General features: G+C 46.1%; 3 protein-coding genes across 22 annotated transcripts in view; 2 read left to right on the forward strand and 1 right to left on the reverse strand.

Annotated features, from left to right (window-relative positions):
* Nucleotides 1-7,179, forward strand: part of rasal2 (RAS protein activator like 2) — a 62,951-nt gene extending 55,772 nt beyond the window's left edge. For 4 of the 7 annotated variants that reach the window (XM_004573517.6, XM_004573513.6, XM_004573519.5 and 1 more), the window contains 6 exons: nucleotides 151-350; nucleotides 722-1,670; nucleotides 1,749-1,883; nucleotides 1,969-2,171; nucleotides 4,849-4,936; nucleotides 6,321-7,179. In XM_004573517.6, coding sequence (XP_004573574.2) covers nucleotides 151-350; nucleotides 722-1,670; nucleotides 1,749-1,883; nucleotides 1,969-2,171; nucleotides 4,849-4,936; nucleotides 6,321-6,488 — 1,743 coding nt within the window. In that variant the 3' untranslated portion in view covers nucleotides 6,489-7,179. Of the gene's footprint in view, nucleotides 1-150; nucleotides 351-721; nucleotides 1,671-1,748; nucleotides 1,884-1,968; nucleotides 2,172-4,848; nucleotides 4,937-5,064; nucleotides 5,096-6,320 lie in introns of all 7 variants that reach the window. The other 3 variants (XM_076876646.1, XM_004573514.6, XM_004573515.6) reach the window with 3 other exon arrangements.
* Nucleotides 7,180-8,034: 855 nt separating this feature from the next.
* Nucleotides 8,035-13,129, forward strand: LOC101480376 (uncharacterized). The gene is made up of 2 exons (XM_004573520.3): nucleotides 8,035-8,430; nucleotides 10,709-13,129. Exons 1-2 carry the CDS (start codon nucleotides 8,250-8,252, stop codon nucleotides 12,700-12,702), a joined length of 2,175 nt encoding a protein of 724 aa, XP_004573577.2. The 5' UTR covers nucleotides 8,035-8,249; the 3' UTR covers nucleotides 12,703-13,129.
* A 4,675-nt stretch (nucleotides 13,130-17,804) lies between these two features.
* dlg1b (discs large MAGUK scaffold protein 1b) overlaps nucleotides 17,805-22,504 on the reverse strand; it is a 99,158-nt gene continuing 94,458 nt past the window's right edge. For all 14 annotated transcript variants that reach the window (XM_004573488.5, XM_004573489.5, XM_004573492.6 and 11 more), the window contains 6 exons: nucleotides 21,573-21,623; nucleotides 21,362-21,463; nucleotides 21,108-21,280; nucleotides 20,906-21,015; nucleotides 20,738-20,829; nucleotides 17,805-20,081 (listed from right to left, as the gene is read on the reverse strand). In XM_004573488.5, coding sequence (XP_004573545.1) covers nucleotides 19,975-20,081; nucleotides 20,738-20,829; nucleotides 20,906-21,015; nucleotides 21,108-21,280; nucleotides 21,362-21,463; nucleotides 21,573-21,623 — 635 coding nt within the window. In that variant the 3' untranslated portion in view covers nucleotides 17,805-19,974. The remainder of the gene's footprint in view (nucleotides 20,082-20,737; nucleotides 20,830-20,905; nucleotides 21,016-21,107; nucleotides 21,281-21,361; nucleotides 21,464-21,572; nucleotides 21,624-22,504) is intronic.

The following is a 22,504-nucleotide window of genomic DNA, read 5'->3' on the forward strand; positions in this document are numbered from 1 at the left end:
TTCCCTCATGTTTTTTCCTCCCCCCCCCCTCTTTCTGTTCACTTCCTGTCTGTTATGTGCTTCCCCACCACCACCACCACCACCGCATCTTGGTGCTTCCATTCAAACCATCCACGAACAAACACACAAACGCACACACGGCGACCACAGGGTGAAAATTCCTTCCTGCAGGCCACCATAGCGAAGCTGGGCCCGCTGCCGAGGATTCTGGGAGATATCACTCGCTGCCTGGCCGCTCCAACGCCCGTCCAGCAGCAGCTGCGACGCTTCCAGGACCACAGCTCCGCCCACAACATCAGCGGCAGCCTGTCGTCGGGATTGCAACGAATCTTTGAGGACCCCAGTGACAGGTAACCAATCAGCAGACAGATCAGGTGTTTAACAGGTTTCTGGTGTCTTCACCACAAAGATTCATCAAACCCGCTTCTGTGCAACACTTCCTGTTCCTGACATGCATGAATGTTTAAATAGGTGCACAGCTGTTTCAAACAAGCTTAGCTTCATAAGACATTTCTGAAATATGTCAGAAGAGATGAGATTTGCAGAAGATGGAGGTATAAAGGAGAGTCATCAGAGACAATGCTGTTGGTGTGATTATCAGAGACCCCAGAATCGGTCCCTGAGGGACGCCTAACTGCACGAGGCTTTCACCTGAAACGTTTGGAATCAGCCATAAAAGTTTCATTTTCTCTAACTGCTGTTCACGTCTCACTTCCTGCAGCCGCAGCGAGGTTCGCAGTCTGCAGACACCAGTTCGGGGTCAGCGCCCCCTGTTGCCTCAGCAGCATCCCTCCAACCACACCAGCTTCTCCGACCAGGAGGAGCGCGACACGCTGCTGCCCAACGGTCGCAGCATCTCTCTGGTTGACCTGCAGGACGCTCAGAGCCTCCACGGCCACGCGGGGCCCCCGCCACACCACGAGGCCCCGCCCCGTCTCAGCAGGGTTGGCTCGCAGGCCTCCGTCGGACATGCCGTTGCCCCGGTTACCTACTCCCACTCCAACCCTCTCACACCTCAGCCGGCACCACACCAGGCCAAAGTCCCGCCCAGAGATGGACAGCCACAGAGCGCTCCGCAGGTGAGGCGGCCGCTGCACGCCTCCGTCAGTCAGCAGCGCAGCCTGCAGCCGCTCTCGTTCCAGAACCCCGTCTACCACCTAAGTAACCCCGCCCACAGCACGACAACACGCTCCGCCCACTCGCTGCGGCAGGACTCCAGCTCCGAGAACCTGAGCACCGAGAGCTCCCACAACAGCCACAGCAACTCTGACGACTTCGGCAGCCAGGTGGGGGGCAAAGGTCGCGCGCCGTCCAACAGCAGCCTGGACGAGGTGGGCAGCAGGCGGAGCACGCAGAGCGAGGACTGCTCTACGCCACGCCGCCATGCCCTGCAAGACCTCCCACCCGGCACCGCCACAGCGGTCGCCATCCCTCGTCAGAGCACAACAGCAGGCACCGCCCACATCATAAAGGTGGAGCAGCAGAGCAAAGGGGGCGGGGCAAGGACGCCACGGTCCGCTGCACACAGCGCCTCACTGCGCAGCAGCAGCAGCGCCAACACCGAGCCAACGCCCACCCCTGCCGCTGGCATCATCAACCGCCAACCGTCCACCTGCTCTGTGGAGAACGTGGCTCCGCCCCCAAAGAGCACCACCAAGCAGATGCCACAGGTACGACAGAAATCCGCCGAGTCTCAGACTTTTAGCGTTTCAGGTGTGTTTCTGATGATGTCACTGCTTTGTGTGCAGGTGGCGTCTCCAGTGGAGGCGGTGGCGGTGGCGATGTCTCCCGTGGAGAGGACGGCGGCATGGGTCCTAAACAACGGCCAGTACGAGGAGGAGGGAGGGGAGAGGAGCAGGGAGGAGGGCAGGAACACAGAGAAGGTAACAGGCACACCTGGGCTGCAGGCGAAGCCCATAAGGAAGCGACGAAGGCTCATATCTGTGAAACTGCTTCCTGTTTCCACAGTACGAGCTGGAGATCTCTCGGCTGAAGGAGCGCCTGCGCGTGTCCGGGCGGCGCCTCGAGGAGTACGAGCGGCGGCTGCTCGCTCAGGAGCAGCAGATGCAGAAGCTGCTGCACGAGTACAAAAACCGGCTGGAGGACAGCGAGGAGCGACTGAGGAGGCAGCAGGAGGAGAAGGACACCCAGATGAAGAGCATCATCTGCAGGTACGCACACACAGGTCACATGATGGAAGGGGCGGGGCTGATGTCACAGAAAATGGGCTTCAGGTGTTCAGGAGGAGTTTAAGTAAATCAAACCAGGGTCGTGTCCAAATTCATGGGCTGCATCCTCCTGAGGACCCGGCCTACGCGGCCTACGTGGGCCGGGTCCTCAGAAGGTCGGGTCGGCCGGAAGTAAACGGCCGTGGAATTGGACGGTCCAGCCTTCAGATCGGCGTCGCCGCTGACTCGGTGGAGTTTAATAACCTCAGCCGTCTGCTCCTTGCTGTCTAAAACATACAGTGAGATGCAAACGTTTGGGCAGCCTTGTTCATAGTCATTATTTATAAATCGTCAGTTAAATACATCATAGAGGAGACGCACGCAGGGATATTTGAGAAGTGAAATGAAGTTTATTGGATTTACAGAAAGTGTGCAAGAATTGTTTTAACAAAATCAGGCAGGTGCATAAGTTTGGGCTCCACAAAAAAGAAATGAAATCAATATTTAGCAGATCCGTCTTTTGCAGAAACTCCAGCCTCTACACGCTTCCTGTGGGTCAGTGAGAGTCTGGATTGTGGTTGAAGGTATTTTGGACTGTTCCTCTTTACAGAACATCTCTCGTTCAGTCAGGTTTGATGGCTTCTGAGCATGGACACAGGTTTCAATAATACTCAGGTCTGGGCTGAGATGAACGTTCCAGGACGTTGTCCTTGTTCCTCTGCATGAAAGCTTTAGTGGATTTTGAGCAGGTCGTTGTCTCATTGGAAGATCCAGCCCGGGCGCAGCTTCAGCTCTGTCACTGATTCCTGGACATTGGTCTCCAGAATCTGCTGATACTGAGTGGAAACCATGTGTCCCTGCACTGCCCCCACAGCGTGATGGAGCCACCACCACATTTTACTGGAGGCAGCAGGTGTTTTTCTGGGACTGCTGTGTTCTGTTTCCTCCGTGCATAACGCCCCGTGTTATGCCAAATAACTCAATGTTAGTTTCATCTGTCCACAGCAGCTTATTCCAGAATGAAGCTGGCTTGTCGAGATGAGATGAGATGAGATGAGATGAGATGAGATGAGATGAGATGAGATGAGATGAGATGAGATGAGATGAGATGAGATGAGATGAGATGAGATGAGATGAGATGAGATGAGATGAGATGAGATGAGATGAGATTTATTTGTCAGTTGCAGGTCTTTTGCCCACAGCCGAGATGACAGACCTTGCCGACCGTACATACAATACAAACATCACATTGGGGAGACAGGTCAGGCCAGGTAGCGAGGAAAAAACAATGTGTAAGACAGAAGGATAATACAGGAATGCACAGATATCAACACACCACAGCACAATAAACACAGACAGCAACATGGGGAAGAGTTCCAGTGTGGACATCTGATCTGGGACCGCTGCGATCTTCGACTGCGCCTGTCTGTTTCTCGGTCTGACACTCGAGCCTTAACTTGAGCTGAGCCTGTGGTCTTTGATTGCCTCAATATGTTCGTAACTGTGGAGACAGACGGCGTAACTCTCTGAGGCAGCTTTCTGTGTCCTTCCCACCATGATGACAGTTGTTCTGAGACCCCCGTGTTGCTACTCTTCAGAGGAAATTAAAAGAGGAGGGAAACTTTACGATTGACCCCCTTAAATTGGATTCACCTGTGTATGTAGGTCAGGGGTCACTGAGGTTACCAGGCCAATTTGAGTTCCAGTAATTAGTTCTGAAGGTTTTGGAATCAATGACATGACAACAGATTTGTGCACCTGCCTGATTTTGTTTAAACAATTCTTGCACACTTTCTGTAAATCCAATAAACTTCATTTCACTTCTGTGTGTCTCCTCTATGATATATTTAACCAACATTTTTTTATTGTAACAACCAACAACTTATGCAGGAAAATAATGACTATTAACAAGGCTGCCCAAACCTTTGCATCCCTCTGTAACAGGACACTGGAGTAAACTCTCGACCGTCTCACACGTCTGTTTAATCAGTTTTCTGTTTGACGTTTATTCAGCTGTGTGAAAACCACCCGGGGCATTAATAAAGTTTTATTTGATCTAATCTAATAACTTTAATCTCAGCCAAACCGATTTACTCACAAACAAATAAAACCTTGAAAAAAGCCCAACAAGAACATGTTTAGGTTGTCTCAGGTACTTATATATTACGTTTAAGTAATAATAAGCCTAACCTAATTCTCGGCGGCTCCAGTGACCCTCCAGCGCTCGGTCAGCTCTCCAGCTGGTGGGAAACAGACGTCTCTGAAAACGTCGGAGCACCTCTGCAAATATGCGATGTCTTGATAAACCGAGCAGATATTTGAGCTACAGTCTCGCCTGAAAATATGTTAAAAGTTTATTTTGTGACCCAGAAAGATTAATAAGAGTAATATTAAAACTTAATAGCGGCCGCCATTGTTGGAAACTGGAATTGGCTGGGCTGCGCTATGAATTCTGGGATATGGTGGGTCACGAAGGACACACCTGACCCATCCTTCAAATTCGGGGAAAAGGAGGATGCGTGTGTCGGCCGCATTCGGAGGAATTTGGACAGCCTTCGGCGCATCGCTGTGACGTAATCGGCCTACAAATGCGGCCTCAGGAGGACGCAGCCCATGGATTTGGACACGACCCAGATGTTGATATTTATGATGATGATGATGATGTTCTGTACATTTGCAGACTGATGGCGGTGGAGGAGGAGCTACGGCGGGACCACGCAGAGATGCAGGCAGTGATCGAAGCCAAACAGAAGATCATCGACGCTCAGGTACAGACACACCTGTGGCACAGGTAATGGGTTTCAGAGGGAAGCAGCGATGCGTCGTGTTCGAGCAGCAACTGTGACGGAAACTTTAAATCTTTTGAAACGTCTCACAGTCTCTCCACTGATTTCAGGTCAGTAACGGATGTGAAATAAACCAATCAGGCAAGTAACTGTAGCCCCGCCCCTTCCTCCGCCGCCACTACCACCAACGCCACGCTGTGTGTTTTTTGTTTTTATGAATTTATTTTTAGGGGGGGAAAAAACACTGCCAACACACCTGACACCTGTTGAACCAGCCAATCAGAGCGCAGAGTTTCAGCATTGAGTTTATCAAGAGCTCAGGATTAGTGCAGCTGTCGGCGCCCCCTGGTGGGCGCCCCCCTCTGGTTCACGTGGGGATAAAAAACTCAATTTGACAAAAGAACGTTATTGTTCACGAACAGCGTCCTTCCTTCAGTCACAGTAAATAAGAACATTTATTAATAATTAAATATTTTCACTCAGCTTCATCTTCAAAGTCGTACTTGGGCCTCGGGGGCTCCTGTAGTTCAGCTGACGGCTGGTTCCAGCTGCTCTGTAATACGTTGGTGTGTCGGCGTGTTGCGCTCTCGGCTGGTTTTGTTTAAGTTTGGCTGCAGACCCCACCTCCCCCTCCCCACACCACCTCCCACCCCCCTCCCTGTAAACCACCACAGCTTCTAGTTCACCCTTTCAAAATAAAGCGAGTCGTCAGCAGGCTCAGGAGACGGCGTTGGACTTTCACCTTTTTGTTTTTTCGCTGGTTTGAGCTTTTTTGGGCTGCTGTTTATATTTTCGGCTGCTGCCCTCAAACTTCCTGTGGTTGTTTTTGTTTTCACGTCGGGTCAAAACCACGTCGCCGCTTATTATTAAGCTGAACCGTTTTTAGATTTTGTGTGAGCTGGTCTTTTTTTCAACCTTTTTAAATCATTTAATGTTGCGTTAAGAGGCCAAATCGTCCTTTTAAATCTGCATCGTTTCGTCGGTCGCACAGGTTTTATTTGAACGTGTCCGATTAAAGATCTTTGTAGTAAACTTTGTGTCACTGAACATGTTTCACTGATAAATCCATTAGTGTTCAGAAAGCTGTGAAATGTTTTCATTAAAGCCTGATTTGGATTCAGGTGATTTCAGGAGCTCAGGGTTAAAAATCTTTTTTCTTTAGTTGTTTTTTATCCGTCACCTCGTTTAATCAGTATTTTAATAAAAGTTTCATTAAAGTTTCTTGGATTTAAGTGATGTTACTTTCTATTTTTCCTTGTGTGGTTTTGACCCGACTCTCCGATCAACACCAAACTGCTTTGTTGTTGTTGTTTACCTGTCGGTCTGACTTCCTGTCCCGCCCCCTTTCTCATCTTTATCCAATCAGGAGAAAAGGATCGGGTCCCTGGATGCGGCGAACTCACGGCTGATGGCGGCGCTGACGCAGGTGAAGGAGCGTTACAGCACGCCCAACCTTCGCAACGGCCTGTCGCCAAGCAACCCCACCAAGCTGTCAATCACTGAGAACGGAGAGTTCAAGAACAGCAGCTGCTGATTGGTCCTGCCCTGGGTGGGGGTGGGGTTTAAAGTATATAACTCCCTCGCCCACGAGATGAGCTGCAGACATCAAAGAGAGAATTTAAAGATATAGAATCTATTAACACGAGTGTAAATACTGATGTTTGATCTGATGTACAGAGAGTGTGTGTGTGTGTGTGTGTGTGTGTGTGTGTGTGTGTGTGTGTGTGAGAGAGAGAGAGCGAGTGTGTGTGTGTGTGTGTGTGTGTGTGTGTGTGAGAGAGAGAGAGCGAGTGTGTGTGTGTGTGTGTGTGAGAGAGAGAGTGTGTGTGTGTGTGTGTGTGTGTGTGTGTGTGTGTGTGTGTGTGTGTGTGAGAGAGAGCGAGTGTGTGTGTGTGTGTGTGTGTGTGTGTGTGTGTGTGAGAGAGCGAGTGTGTGTGTGTGTGTGTGTGTCACAGAAGCACAGCGAGGAAGAAATAAACCAAAAACTGAAACGTTTTCTAATCGATTTTTTATGAATTCCTTTCGAAGCTTCTGTTTTTCGTTTCTCGTAGCGTGGAGTTCCCGTTGTTCTTGTTTTTTACCTGACGAGTTGTTTTGGGTTTTAATTTATTCCCCCTCGTTCTCGTCCTGTTGCTGATCTACTGAACAGACTCCTGGAGGATCAGGGTCAAAGGTCACGCCTGTCTGCTGTCCCTATGTTGACAATAAAGTCTACCTGAAAGTTTGACTGTGGTCCGATTCCTGTTTGGCGTGCTCGTGGTTCTTTGATGCTCACGCTGCCGTCGCTCTTATTTCATGTTAATTTTGTTCTGAAGTGAAAACGAACATCGGTCCCACAGGTGAGCGCGCACCTGAGGAGGATCAGCGCCTCCTTTATACCATCGCCATTGGTATAAACTGCCGTCGGGCTCAGTTTGCGTTCGTGAGGCTGTTTGTGGTGGTCAGACTGCGAGTAATCCCAGATCTACTGCGGCTGTTTGTAGGAATGACGAAAATGGTCAAAGGTTCACCTGGACACGATGTAGCTGCAAACAGACGCTTCACCAAACATCAGCTGTGATTTAAGCCGCACCGTCATTAAGTTCAGTGAAATCGTTAAAAGCTCAAAACTACCCCAACATTCACGCCGCCGAGGCGATGGCAGCGTTTAACTAAGTTTATCATGAAACTTTGAAAGAAGTCATTTTAAGGTGTCACAGTCTCGGGCAGAAGTTTAGGAGGCTGCTGTGTTTCCCACTGACACCAGTCTGGATGACATCATCAGCGAGTCATTTCTGACCAGGACATGATCTGTAACTGCTTCTTTCATCAGATCAACATCTCTAAAGTTAGAAACATCCTGTCTCAGAGTGACGCTGAAAAACTAGTTCATGCATTTGTTACTTCCAGGCTGGACGACGATTCATTATTATCAGGATCCCTGTTAAATCCAGAATTTAAAATCCTGCTCCTCACATACAAGGCCCTAAATAATCTTAATAACTTTATAGTACCATATCACTTTGCTCTCATTAAAACTGCTGAGCGTGAGGAGCGTGGAGCCAAAATATGAAACACACTAAAGGTAAAAAATGATCTCTCACTCTGGACTCTGTCACGTTTTATTCTGAAAGGGTTCCCTCTGCACCTCCGAGTTTACGTTGTTTACACTTTTATTGTGAAAGGCAGGAACGGGAAGAATCCCTTTTCGCACATGCGCAGAGCACACCGGGCTTTCCGGATGGACGGCGGAGTTAGCATTAGCTTTAGCTTCACTGAAGTTTAATCTCACGTTTTTCTCTCGGCTGCATCAAAAATGTCTTCCCTTCAACTTCCGGCTGAGTTTGTCACCGAGGCCGTGACTGCTGACGGAGGAGGAGGAGAAGCAGGAGGTGGCAGAGAGTTTGAACAACGCACCGAGGAGGAGATGGACCGCGAGCGCAGGCGCAGACTGCTGGACATCACCTGGAAACTTGATAGGCAGCCGCACCGGACAGGTGAGCAAAACCGGAAACGATCAGAGAGACACTGGCTGTGTCCCAATTCAGGGTCTGCACGCTTGAAGTACGCATTTCAAGTGCGGTTACGTCACCGCCACGCGACGACGGCTGTCCCAATTCGAAGTGTACTTCAAATGCATACTCCAAATGCGCCGTCGATTTCCCCAAATATCACGCTTCGTATATCCCACAATTCATAGCGCGGCGGTGGGTGTGGATAATTTTGCCGCAAAATACGGCAGAAGGGAGCGGCCGAAGAGTGAACTGTCAAAAGTACTGAATATGACGTCACTTATTTATGTGCGAATGTGTAATAATTAAAGTCAGTCACATATCCACAAACACAACAAGCTGAAAGTCAGATATATATCTCATAATAATCTGACAATACTATAATATTGTCAGATTATATTTACATTACCACAGTGAGATGACTTTAGTCTCATGAACAACATCAGCTAATTGTTATTTACTAACTAATCTTAGTAAAGATTACTAAGATAACTAATCTTAAATGACTGTTCAGCACAGACATGAAGCCCAACAATCATGTTTTACAGTCCCGTGGTCTCAGCCTCAGATACTCAACTAAAGTGATGTCATGACAAAAATGAATGACCAACAAAACATGTTTCTCCTTCATTTCTGTCAAACAAAGCTGTAACGTGTCTCGCGGTTAGTATCATGGTTGCTAGGCAACCTGAACAGCGCGACGAAGCGTATGCCGTCCCATTTCACAAGCCTCTCACTTCCGCACTTCTCGTACTTATAGTACGCACCGTACGTAGTACGCGTAGTGCGCGTACTTCAAGCGTTCAGACCCTGAATTGGGACACAGCCGAAGAGAGAAAAGAAAGCGGGTGATCTGCGTCATAAAGGATTCTCCACAGGTGGGCTGTTAAATCTGAGCTCACCTGTTTAATGTTTCCGGTTCACCTGGCGGCAGCTGGGTCATAAAAGCCGATTCAGCTTTTACGCGGTTTGACGACCGTGTTTCGGCTCCTCGTGAAACCTTCAGCTCACTGAACGGGACATTTCCCTCCAGGACAGATCCACAGGAGCCATGTTTCTCTCTCCAGCTGTGAACATCTGTGTGACAGATCCACGAGCAGGAGTTGGTACCTGGCTGTTTGATTACAGAAGTGCATTGTGGGTAAACTGGTGGAAATTCTACAGTAAAATAAAAGTAATTTTTTCCGCATTAAATTCAGAAAAAGGGAGCGTGTGCAGGTAAACAGGTGTGTGTCATCAGCAGGGTGCACAGGCAGGAGCCAATCAGAGCTCGGTGTGACAGCGAGCCTTGCTGTCGTGGTCATTATGTGGACGTCCTGCGTCAGCTTTTGCGGCCATGCCTAAATGTTGCCATAGTTACTTTTAATTGGAAGCTCAGTATTGCTGCTGGATCAGCTGATGCTGTCCTCCAATCGTGGGCTGCCTTTGTTTAAACAACAGAATCCCTTCCAGGGGCGGAGCTGCTTGACACCTGGTTGCCAGTGATGGTGGTTAAATTCCCATACTTCCCAGTTCTGCTTCCACCAAAGAGTCACACGAACACTGTACAGCCAACAACAGCTGGATTTAGTCTGCCTCACTATTCAGTCCAGCTGTTCACTGTAAACGTCCTGCATTGGCTCAGGCTGCAGGTTTCCAGATGTTCTCTTCCTTAGAGACATGAATCAACAGGGTCACCTTCTAGCTTCCAGCTGTGCTCTCTTCACCGCTACAGTCTGCTGGTCCACCACTGAATGCACCTGAGGGTCTGCAGGGTTGGATCCAGACTCCCTGGAAGCATCTGTGGTGGACAGGAGAGCCTGTTCAGATCCACACGAGCACTTTTTGCGTCAAAGAGCAACTTGGGGTTTAGCATTTTCATGTAGACTGGATGACCTGCTCTACCTCCTGAGCTACAGGTGGGACTTTACCCAGCTGGTCTGCGTCTTCCTCGTGAGACCTTATCTCTCAAGCAGTGAGCTCTTCAGCTGCATTTCCAGCAGCAAATCAGACTTTTTGCTGCTGATTGTTGGACTTTGTCGCCTGTTGGAGTGATTCTGCTCATAATTTGGGTTGTGGGGACGGGGGGTGAAGGAGTCCTCTCTGGAGGTCTCAGGGTCGAGTAATGACCTCTAGCAGCCACTGTGATGGCTTGCAGAGTGTGAAGTAGTCCCACCTGAGGCCACGGTTGTGATGGACGGCGATGATGATGATTGTCTAAAGGGTTTTAATTTTTTTTTTACTGTCATCACATCTATAACATGTTTGTCTCTTTGTCCTTCAGACATTCGACAGGAGGAGGAAGAGATCTGCAGCCAGGAGAGGAGCAGCAGTCTGGATCAGGAAGCGCGAGAGCTGCCACAGATCAAAGAGGAAGACGAGGAACTCTGCACCAATCAGGAGGAAGCAGAGACTGAACAGATGAAAGAGGAAGAGGAGGAGCTTTCCATCAATCGGGAGGAAGAACAGCTCATACTGGAGTCTCAACGTAACACTGACAGTAGCTCGAAGTCCGTGCAGCACAGCGTTTACGCAAAAGTGTTTAAGACAGTGTCGCAGACGAAAGACGAGCACACGAATAAAAAATCTCACGCCTGCGAAACGTGCGGAAAGACTTTTAGCAGTAACTTCCACCTGGTGACTCACATACGCACCCACACAGGTGAGAAGCCCTTTGCTTGTAAGACCTGCGGAAAACGTTTCAGCCGCAAGTTCGACGTGAAAGCTCACGCAAGAACCCACACGGGCGAAAAGCCGTACACGTGCGAGCTGTGCGGTCAGAGTTTTAGAAGAAACTATCGGCTGACAGTCCACATGAGAAGTCACACGGGCGAGAAGCCTTTTGCATGCGAATTTTGCCGCAAAAGTTTCAGCTGTAATTCTAATCTGAAAATCCACCTGAGAATCCACACAGGTGAGAAGCCTCACGTTTGTGAAACCTGCGGGAAAAGCTTCAATCGCAGCGGTCAGCTGAAGATCCACCTGAGAAACCACACAGGGGAGAAACCGTACTCCTGCAAGCTGTGTGGAAAATGTTTCAGCAGCAGCTCGTCACTGATAGGCCACATGAGAACCCACACAGGTGAGAAGCCTCACTGCTGCAACACCTGCGGGAAACGTTTCTGGCAAGCAGTGTCTCTGAAAATCCACACAAGGAGCCACACGGGCGAGAAACCGTATTCCTGCCAAACGTGTGGTAAAGGGTTCAGCAGCTGTGACTCGCTGACCGTCCACACCAGAACCCACACAGGTGAAAAACCTTACTCCTGCAACACCTGTGGAAAGAGATTTAGGCAGTCTTCGGGACTGAAGAGTCACATGAGAACTCACAAAGGTGAAAGGTTGTACTCGTGTGAGACGTGCGGGAAAAGCTTCACTAAGAACGTCAGCTTGCTCCTGCACAGGCGGACCCACAGAGACAAGAAGTCTTACACCTGCAGCACCTGTGAGGAAAGGTTCATCTGCCCTTTAGAGCTGGACAATCACATGAGAACTCACACAGGTAAAAAGCTTTATTTCTGCGAGACGTGCGGGAAATGTTTCACTCACAGCTCCACTTTGGCCGACCACATCAGGACGCACACAGGTGAGAAGCCGTACGCCTGTGAAACCTGCACCAGGCGCTTCAGTAGTCGCGCTTACCTGAAAGTCCACATGAGAACGCACACAGGCGAGAAACCGTTTTCCTGCAAAACGTGCGGAAAAGGTTTCAGAAGCTGTACTCACCTGATAGCCCACGTGAGAATCCACACAGGTGAGAAACCTTACACCTGTAAAGTGTGTGGGAAACGATTTAGCCGCTCGTCGGGACTGAAGAACCACATGATGACTCACACAGGTGAAAGCGCCTTTTCTTGTGAAACGTGTGGAAAAAATTTCTCTAGCTGTCCTCCTCTGATAGTCCACATGAGAACCCACACAGGTGAGAAGCCTTACTCCTGCGACACCTGTGGAAAAGAGTTCAGTAGCACCTCTCATCTGAAAAAACACATGATTGTGCACACAGGTGAGAAGCCGTATGCCTGTGATCTCTGCGGTAAAAGCTTCACTAGCAGCTCCTACCTGAAAGTCCACATGCGGAGCCACACAGGTGAGAAACCGTATTCCTGCAAAACGTGTGGGAAAGGTTTCAGCAGTAAGCCGCCGCTAATAGTTCACATGAGAACCCACACAGGTGAGAAGCCTTACACCTGCAATAGCTGCGGGGAAAGATTTACGTATGCGACGGTGTGGAAAAATCACATGAGAGCTCACGACTCTCACACAGCATCCTCTTAGGAGAGGAGCAGCTGAGGAAACATTTGAGGTCATCAGCAAACGGGAAGAATCGGCGCGGTTTCGACCAGGAGGGATTGACTTCAATCTGAAGTGACCAGCACTGACTGGTTCTTTCAGATTAAAGGACAAAACTTGAAGGTCAAGTAAGCTGGAGGCCGTGTTGGAGAACCTTATTCTTTGACCGCAGGCTGTAAAGGCTGATTTATGGGACTGAGTTTTGTTTTTATTCTGGTGTTCGATGTTTTCTCAATACACTGGATGAAATGCTTCATCATGGTTTCCATAAGTGTTTTGTACAGTTTGGAGTCAATGATGTGATTCATGGGCTTTATATATTATAAATGAAACAAAGAATGCAGCAGTGATGCAAAGCTTTCTATCAATAAAGACATTAATAAAAATGAACATCGTGTTAGTCATGCTTACAGCGCCGAGTGCCACAGAGGTGGTTGTAGTTCAGGAGGTGGAGCAGCTCATCTATTAGCTCATCTATTATTGTACTGTTTATATTGTGCAAAATCACAACAACAACTCAAAGCACTTTATATTTGAAAGTAAAATCAAATATAAAGTGCCAAATATATACTGTGTGTAAAACAGGGGTCTCAAACTCGTGGCCCATATATTGGGTGACGTTACTTTTTTTGTTCAGAAGGATTTGTTTGTTTTTGAGTGCAATGTTAAAAAAAAAATGATTTAATGGAAGACAATATGAGCAGAGTACACAAACACGCAGAGGGATAGGCTGTTAGTTCAGTGAGAGTCAAAAGCTAATGTGTTCACTTATGTCTGCGTTTTTAATGTGGTCATCTGTCTGTCTTCCTTCTGTCACCCCAACCAATCACAGCAGATGGCCCCGCCCCTCCCTGAGCCTGGTTCTGCTGGAGGTTTCTTCCTGTTAAAAGGGAGTTTTTTCTTCCCACTGTCGCCAAAGTGCTGCTCATAGGGGGTCATTTGATTGTTGGGTTTTTCTCTGTATGTATTATTGTAGAATCTACTGTACAGTTTTTTCAAAAAGGTCTCAAAGACTTTAGAGTCAGACCTGTTACAGATCGTCAACTTTTCTTTAATATCAGGTGTGTTTCCAGAACCACTAAAAACTGCTGTAATCAAACCTATACTGAAAAAGGACAATCTTGACAAGACACAAATGAACAACTACAGGCCGATCTCAAATCTCCCATTTTTAAGTAAGATCATTGAAAAAGCAGTTTCTCAACAGCTCAATTACTTCTTAAAACAGAATAATTGCTACGATGCCTTCCAGTCAGGTTTTAGACAGAACCACAGCACTGAAACCGCTCTGACCAAAGTGTTTAATGACATATGTCTGAACACAGACAGTGGAAAAATGTCAGTCTTAGTTTTACTGGATCTCAGTGCAGCATTTGATACAGTTGACCACAACATATTACTCAAACGACTGGAGAACTGGGCAGGTCTTTCAGGAACTGTACTAAACTGGTTCAAAACATACGTAGAAAACAGGAAATACTTTGTATCAATAGGTAACTTCACATCTGAGCAGACAAGTATCACATGTGGAGTTCCCCAAGGTTCCATCTTGGGACCCCTTCTGTTTAACATCTACATGCTCCCACTGGCACAGATTATAAACAACAACAAAATAAACTATCACAGCTATGCAGATGACACACAAATATATATCACAATGTCACCAGGAGACCGAGGCCCTGTACAGGCTCTTGGTAAATGCATTGAGGAAATTAATGACTGGTTGTGCCACAATTTTCTCCAGCTAAACAAAAACAAAACTGAAGTAATAGTCTTTGGCGCCAAAGAAAAACGATTACAGGTCACCAGAGAACTTCAATCTATACATCTAAAAACCACAAACCAGGCGAGAAATTTGGGTGTAGTGATGGATGCAGACCTAAACTTAGAAAAACACATTAAGACAATAACAAAGTCAGCTTACTATCACCTCAAGAATATTTCAAGGATGAAAGATCTGATGTCTCAACAGGACCTGGAAAAACTAGTCCATGCATTCATCTTTAGTAGGCTTGATTACTGTAACAGCATCTTTACAGGTCTACCTAAAAAAATCAGTCAGACAACTACAGCTCATTCAGAACTCTGCTGCTCGAGTCCTCACTAAGACCAAAAAAGTGGACCACATCAGTCCAGCTCTGAGGTCTTTACACTGGCTGCCTGTCCGTCAGAGGATAGACTTTAAAGTTCTGATGCTGGCCTATAAAGCTCAGAATGGTTTAGGACCAAAATACATCAGTGACCTCCTGACCCAGTATGAACCTTCCAGATCCCTCAGGTCATCTGGATCCGGTCTTTTATCAGTTCCCAGAGTCAGAACCAGACACGGAGAAGCTGCATTCAGCTTTTATGCTCCTTTATCCCTTGGAGATCCTTAAAAAAAAAGACATCCACCTTTGCTTTTAATGGACATAAATGTCCATTCCCCAAAAAGTGCTATAAAAACTTTATATATTAATATTTTTTTCCACTTTAAATTGGTCAGTCTTTTAAAACTACTTCTCCCTGAAATATTCATATAAAGTTTTAATTATATTTTCGTTGTTTTAACCCTTTAAATCCCAGTTGTATTACACGAGCGCCCTGTTTTTTTAGCCCCAAAAAAACTAAATATTTTCCAAAAAAAACATTTGAAGTAATATTTGATTGTTATTATAATTAGGCCTTTAGATGGTCCAAAGATTGGCACCAAAATTCATTTTGACCTGCCATTATTTTTTTTGCAGGAGCACATTAAAAAAAAAATGCATCCACCTTTAGGCCTATGTCCATTCCCCAAAATGTGCAATAAAAATATTAAATATTAATTTTTTTTTCACTTTAAATTGGTCAGTCTTTTAAAACTACTTCTCCTTGAAATATTCATGTCAAGTTTTAATTACATTTCGCGGATTTTAACCCTTTATATCCCGGTTTCGTCACATGAGCGCACTGCTTTTTTTTGCCCCAAAAAACATAAAACTTGAATATTTTCCAAAAAAAACATTTGAGGTAATATTCAATTGTTATTATAATTAGGCCTTTAGATGGACTAAAGATTGGCACCAACATTCATTTCGATCGCCTTTTATTTTTTTTTTCAGGACCAGAAAATGGTCTCCAGGCGGCAAATGCTCCTCCTCTAGGCCGAAATAAGTGCATCTTCCCGGGGTAAGTCGCGACGATTACCGGGGACTCCTTTTTCCAGCACGTACGTCCGATACCACGTGACAACAAATATGTCATTTCCTGTTGACTAAAAAAAAAAAAAGCACCCTCTCACGGCCCTAGGGACCGAAAATGGTCCCGCCCGATCAGCGGGCGAAGCCGCTGCTGCACGCCGGAAATGAGGCTTCATTTACCGCAGGTCTGTCTAAGCAGCCCGCTGTTTTCCAGCCCGGGGTCAAATGTGGAGCAAGGGCGCCACCAGGTGGACAAATAAAAAAATTACAACTCTAAGGCCCATAGTACAAAACGAAACGGAAACATAAGTAATCACCAAGACATTAACGGTAATAATTCTGCAGTGAAAAATAGCGTTTATAATGGAAGTCAATGGGGACATTTTTGTCCGAAGAGACTAAGGTGGATGCATCTCTGTAGCTTAGCCATTTTAGGCTAATTCAATGAATTTACACCACAATTATAAAATATAATTAAAAAGAAAATTCTTTGACAAATTTGGCTATATTCCACTCAACACAGTGAAAATGGTTTAAAATTAAAAATGCAAAAGACAATAAATGTCCCTAAGGACCTCTGAGGGTTGTTAAATCTGGAACAAACTCCCAGAAAGCCTCAGATCAGCTGAAACACTCAGTTTATTTAAATCCAGGTTGAAGACTCACCTGTTCTCAGCTGCATTTGAATAAAGCACCAAATCCACACTTTTAAGCTTAAATTTCAAAACTTACATTTAACTACTGATTTTATGTTTTGATTTTATCTGTTTTGATTTTATCTGTTTTGATTTTATATACTGTTTTGTTTGTTTGTTAATTAGTTTGTTTGTTTGCTTGTTTTAATCAATTTTAAATCATGCTTTTTATTTGTTTTTGTTTCTAATGTCTCTGTAAAGCACTTTGAATCACCTTATTGTTGAATTGTGCTATACAAATAAACTTGCCTTGCCTTACAATAGAAAGTGCCTTGAGGCAACTGTTGTTGTGATTTGGCGCTACGTAGAAAAATGAGAAATAAAATGAGAGCAGGGGCGCTGCCACATGTGTGGCCAGAAAGAGGACCATTGTGTTTATTTGGTAGTTCATTGAAGGCTTCAGTTAAGAGGAAGGAAAAAGAAAAATTCACGTTAACAGTAGCAGTTTTGTCCTCTTATACAATATTTGAAATTTGGGAAATATTTGTGGGTGTTTTCTTGTTTGTTTTGCATTATGTGAACACTAAAGTGTCCCTCACATTAGATGACAGTGCCAGCAGTGGCCCACAGCTCGTTTGAGACCCCCGATGTAAACTATATGCTTTAGCAAAAAGGAAAGTTTGAAGCCTGATCTTAAAAGTAGAGATAGTGTCTGTCTCCTGAATCCAAACTGGAAGCTGGTTCCACAGAAGAGGGGCCTGAAAACTGAAGGCTCTGCCTCCCATTCTACTTTTAAATACTCTAGGAACAACAAGTAGGCCTGCAGAGCGAGAGCGAAGTGCTCTAATAGGGTGATATGGTACTACAAGGTCATTAAGATAAGATGGGGCCTGATTATTTAAGACCTTGTATGTGAGGAGCAGGATTTTGAATTCTGGATTTAACAGGAAGCCGAAACAGGAGAAATCTGCTCTCTCTTTCTAGTCCCTGTCAGGACTCTTGCTGCAGCATTTTGGATCAGCTGAAGGCTTTTCAGGGAGTGTTTAGGACTTCCTGATAATAATGAATTACAGTCGTCCAGCCTGGAAGTAATAAATGCATGAACTAGTTTTTCAGCGTCACTCTGAAGATCAAATAAAAATGCAGTTTTTTCAGTGACGTCGGGACAGACGAGGGTTTCTTCTTCCTCTTCAGAAATCTTCAGGCGTCGTGGAGGACGTCACCCGTTCAGTGTTCAACACGTGTTCAGGCAGGCCGACTGAAGTGTGACTTTTATAAATGAACACACAGGTTTTCTTGTTAAGTTTTTATTATGCTTAAAAAAGAAAATTAAAAGACAGAGGAGGTGGTGATCAAAGAAAAAGAAAAATATATATTCATATTCAAATATCTTTATACTTTTCTATTCATATATGATTAACAATGCAAAGAAAATAATTCCCGTAGTAGTAGTGCTTAAGTAAAGTTCAATATAGACTTTATTATAACAAAATAGGCAGTTTACCGAGGGTTAAATATCTGTCAAAATCTCATTGTACAATAATCGTGTTTCCGACACCTGTGGACGCCCGGAGGTGGCAGCTCGTCTCCGGGCTCGCCGCGCGAATCGCATGATCGACATCGTTTTTGTGGTAAGACACTGGCGACGCTGATGGACGTCACCGCGACGACCGGCGGGGTTCTAACTGCAGAGGGCGCCACTGCATCACGCGACTGTGGACTCGTCCAAGTGAGAAAAAAAAGAGACCAGAATTAAAAAAAAAAAAAAATCAGCTGAAGAGAATCTAAAATCAGGAGTTCAGATCTCACGAGACACTCGTTGACGTCGGCGTTACTTCCTCGTGTTGTCCTGCAGCTCTGACGTGCTTTTAAATATTTTTAATTTTTCATAAGTGTTACAGTTATAATTTCATTATAATAAAATAGATTGTTGTAATAAAAGTTAATATAATTCTTGTTTCACTGTTTACAGGAAGTTTTATATTTTGGTAAAATAAAATCTTTTACTTTTTAGGTTTTAGGGGTTATAATAAAATATTAAGAAATCTATTTTGTCCTGTGATTCTGGTGCGTTTGTAAATAAAATACGGATTTGGGATTTTAAGTTATTCTAAACTTAAAAGTTTCACGCTTTTCTAAATTCATTTATGTTAAAACAATTTTAATTTGTTTTGCATTTTCTGGTGATTCAAATTCTTTTTGTATTAGATTATTTTTTCCTTGCTGTTCTGGATCTTTCATAAAAATCTGTTTTTTATTAATTATGAGCAGTTTTTCTAACAGGCGGAAAATGTTTGTAGCATTTTTCTTGATTTTAATATTTAATTATCTTAAATTAGATTTTATCATAAACCATATTTGGCATAATCAGTTTCATAAAATTCTGAGATAATTTTCTTTAGTAAATTAAAATAGTTTGATTTTATTAGATTCTTTTGTTATTTCTAATATTGAGATTTTTCTGGTAATAAAATAAACATATTTGGAAATTTCTGTCTTGCATTTGGTGTTTTAGTGAAATTAAACACGTTAATGAATAAAATATTTTTTATAGATATGATTTATAATTTTTGATGATTGCACTCAGCTTATTTTCATCTATAAAAATATTTATATTTTTCTGTCTCTTTGTCTCGGTGGTTTGGTGAGAAACGATTCGACGTCTGCAGAAACATCAGAGCTTTTATTTTTTCATCCCTGAAATCAGAAAATCTGTCAGATTCTTTCTCATTGACAGAAAATTATAAATGTTAAAACCGTTTCCTCTAAAAACAAAGTAAAGAAACTGTCGTTTTCCTTCGTTAAGCCTTGCGGCGCCCTCTAGCAGCAGAGCAGGAACCTCGCAGCGTCCTGACGAACATCCAGCAGCAGCGAGGAGCGAAAATAAAAAACAAACGAAACGTGAGTAGAGTCTAAAAAACGAGCAGAAGAGAAAAGCGGTGACATCAGACGTGAGGCGACGGGGCTGATGGGAAAATAAACGGGATTAACTGACATGCTGTTAAAGCTCAAACGTGCAAAGTTTTGCTTTTTGTGTCTCCGCCTCCTCCGGACCGACAGACGCTGCCTGAGACTGAAACTCCGCCCACCAGCTTACCTTACAAGACAAAAAAAGGGGAAAAAAACCCACAAAGAAAAAACTAAACATAAAATCCACTTCGTACGTTTCTTCTCGTCACTTCCAGGTACCTTCCTCGTCTCCTCTAAAGTTCTCCTCCCTTAAACATTAAGGAGCTGTACCGCGGTGAGTGTGATGTCATCAAACTTCCTGTGTGCTTTGCTCTGCTGGTCAGGAAACCCAAACATGAAGTCTTATCAGGCAAAAAAAGAAAGAAAAGAAGCTAAACTGAACTCGGGTCGGCCGCTGCGTCGCTGATGGGGCGAGTGGAGGGTGAGGCGTGGGGGAGGGGACGTCTGCAGGTCGACTCGTCCGTCAAAACGAGGAGGAGGAGCGGCCGTCTTCATAACTTCTCCTTGGACTGAACCCAGATGAAGGGACCCGACTGCTCCTCGATGATCTGCTTCACCTGGTCGTAGATCTCCTCCAGCGTGTCGCCCTGCACGATGGCTGCACACACACAGAGCAGAGTCAGCGGCGAGCGCGTGACATCATCAAAGACGGGCACAGCCCACCTGTACATCACTCATCCCGACTCCGCTGACGTTTATTATCGTTTTTAAATGTTTGTAAATAAAGTTATGATTGGTGCCTCTTGTTGCATCAGCTGTGATGTCATTAGTGCTGTGGACGTGTCAGAGCGCTGCTTGTGTCTGAAACCAATCAAAACACTCCTTTCATCTCGAAGTTTAAAAGCTCCGCCCATAAAAATAAAACTACAAACGTATTTAAACCTGGCTGATCGATCCTTCGAGCTCATTTCTCGGACCTCCTGCTCTCTGATAAGGCGGCGCCATTTCTGCTCGTTATTAAAGGTCCCGGCAGGGTGGTATAGCGCCAGTCTGCGTGAGGAACTTCCATCAGGATGCACGCTCGCAGAGGTGCACGAGGACACGACCTCGAAGAGGAGATCAGCCAAATTTAAAACGTCACGTCTCAAACAAAGACTCGTCATTTCCTCCCGTCTGCTGCACTAATGTTGATGTGCAGCTCCAGCACGTGACCAGCAGGGGGCAGAGAGGAACCACATGCGAGACTGTAACGTGGTTTCGACGGCGCGGGTGGAGAATCACCTGAGCTGAGGTGGGTGGAGCCAGGGCACTCACCTGTGAAATGCTCGGTGAACTCCTGCTCCAGCTTGTTTGCTCGGTCGAAGGTCTTCTTGCCCTGCTCCTCCGTCAGACGCTTGTTCATCTCCCTGCAGAGAAAAACCACGTCACCTTCACGCTCGTGTGGGAGAACTGAGTGGAGGCGTTTCCTGTGAAGTGACTCACATGATGTTCTCCACAGATTTGGGTTTGATGAAGATGGCGATGGGGTGGAGCTGAGCCAGCTGGAGTCTCTTGATGGCGTTACCTGACACGTCCAGGATGCAGTGTTTGCCCTGAAAACAGCAGGAGAACATCTCAAACCACACGCCGCCGCTTGAATGAGGTCAGAGCGGGGTTAAAGGTCAAAGGGGCGTGTCGCCATTACCTTCTCCGCCACCTCCCGGACCGACTGCACGCTGGTCCCGTACAGGTGGTTGTTGTATTGCCCCGCCTCGATGAACTTGTGGTCCTGGATGTCCTTCTCCATCTGCTCTCTGGAGATCACGAAGTGATAGTCTCTGCCGTCCACCTCGTAGTCCCGCTTCGGCCGGGTCGTGTCTGCGGGCGGGGTCAGCATTAAACATCAGGTGACACGAGCGTACAACGCAGCCTCTGTTTACAGGCGTTCGGCGGACTTACGAGGGACGCAGGATCCGAACTTGTCGGGGAACTCTGAGATCAGGTCGTCGTTGATGCGGTCCTTCATGGGGCCGAGGATGATGACGGGGCGGGTGTAGTTCACTGTGGGACAGAATCGAAGCATGTCGAATATGCAGGAACACCTGAGTGCTGCCTGTGGTAATCAGATTACTTTAAAAAAAAGAAAGCTAAGCGAACACAGATGTCTCACCTTCCTGCTGAACGACGGGCTCGTAGGACAGCACGTACTCCTCCTGCCCACCTGGAGACACAGAGGTCGGTTAGTTTCAGCGTCCGGAGCTCAGACGGGAGTGAGGTGTGATGAAGGTGAAGAGGAGGAGAGACGGAGGAGAGGAGGGAGGATGGGATCTACTGAGGTTGGTTAGTAGGCGGAGTCTGAACCTGCGGGATTACATCAGTGTGCTCAGGAACTAAAATTCTCCCGTTAGAGAACGGCGACGGGAGCAGAAAGCGTTTAAACAGTTTCAGTTACGGCTCTGGAATCGGAGACGACGCCGACTTTGACGTCTGCACGTCTAACAGCTCACGATCCAATTTTCAGCATGCACAAACGCCGCGACTCCTCACATACTCATGCTTGTTTAATCTGAGCTGTGTGAGCCGCGGTCACCTTACATCAGTGGCGGGGAACTCCAGGCCCAGAGAGCCGGAGTCCTGCAGGTTTCAGACGTGTCCTTGATCCATCACAGCTGATCTAAATGGCTGAATGACCTCCTCAACATGTCTTGAAGTTCTCCAGAGGCCTGGTCATGAAGTAATCACTGGATTCAGGTGATACCTAAAACCTGCAGGACACCTCGAGGCCTGGCGTTCTACACCTGTGCCTCATCTTTATTTTCGGGGTATCGGAGGTTTTCTGCTGCAGTCACAGCTCAGCCTGCGGGCTTTCACTCCCACTGCTGTGCTGCTTCAGATTGATCCGATTCCATGTTTAAAGGAGCCTTTATCTCTGATCGGGTTTGCTCGCTGAGCTCGTTTTTAACTGTTAATGGTTCTTAACAGTGCTCTCACAACATCACCCGAGTCTGCAGCGCTCGCTGGGTTACAGGTGATGCTGTGCGTTTCTGGTTTCCAGTTTTAAGGTGAAATATTTTTATAGTGGCTTCATGAAATCAGTGAACT

This window comes from Maylandia zebra, linkage group LG18 (assembly GCF_041146795.1).
Source record: "Maylandia zebra isolate NMK-2024a linkage group LG18, Mzebra_GT3a, whole genome shotgun sequence".
NCBI lineage: Eukaryota > Metazoa > Chordata > Actinopteri > Cichliformes > Cichlidae > Maylandia > Maylandia zebra.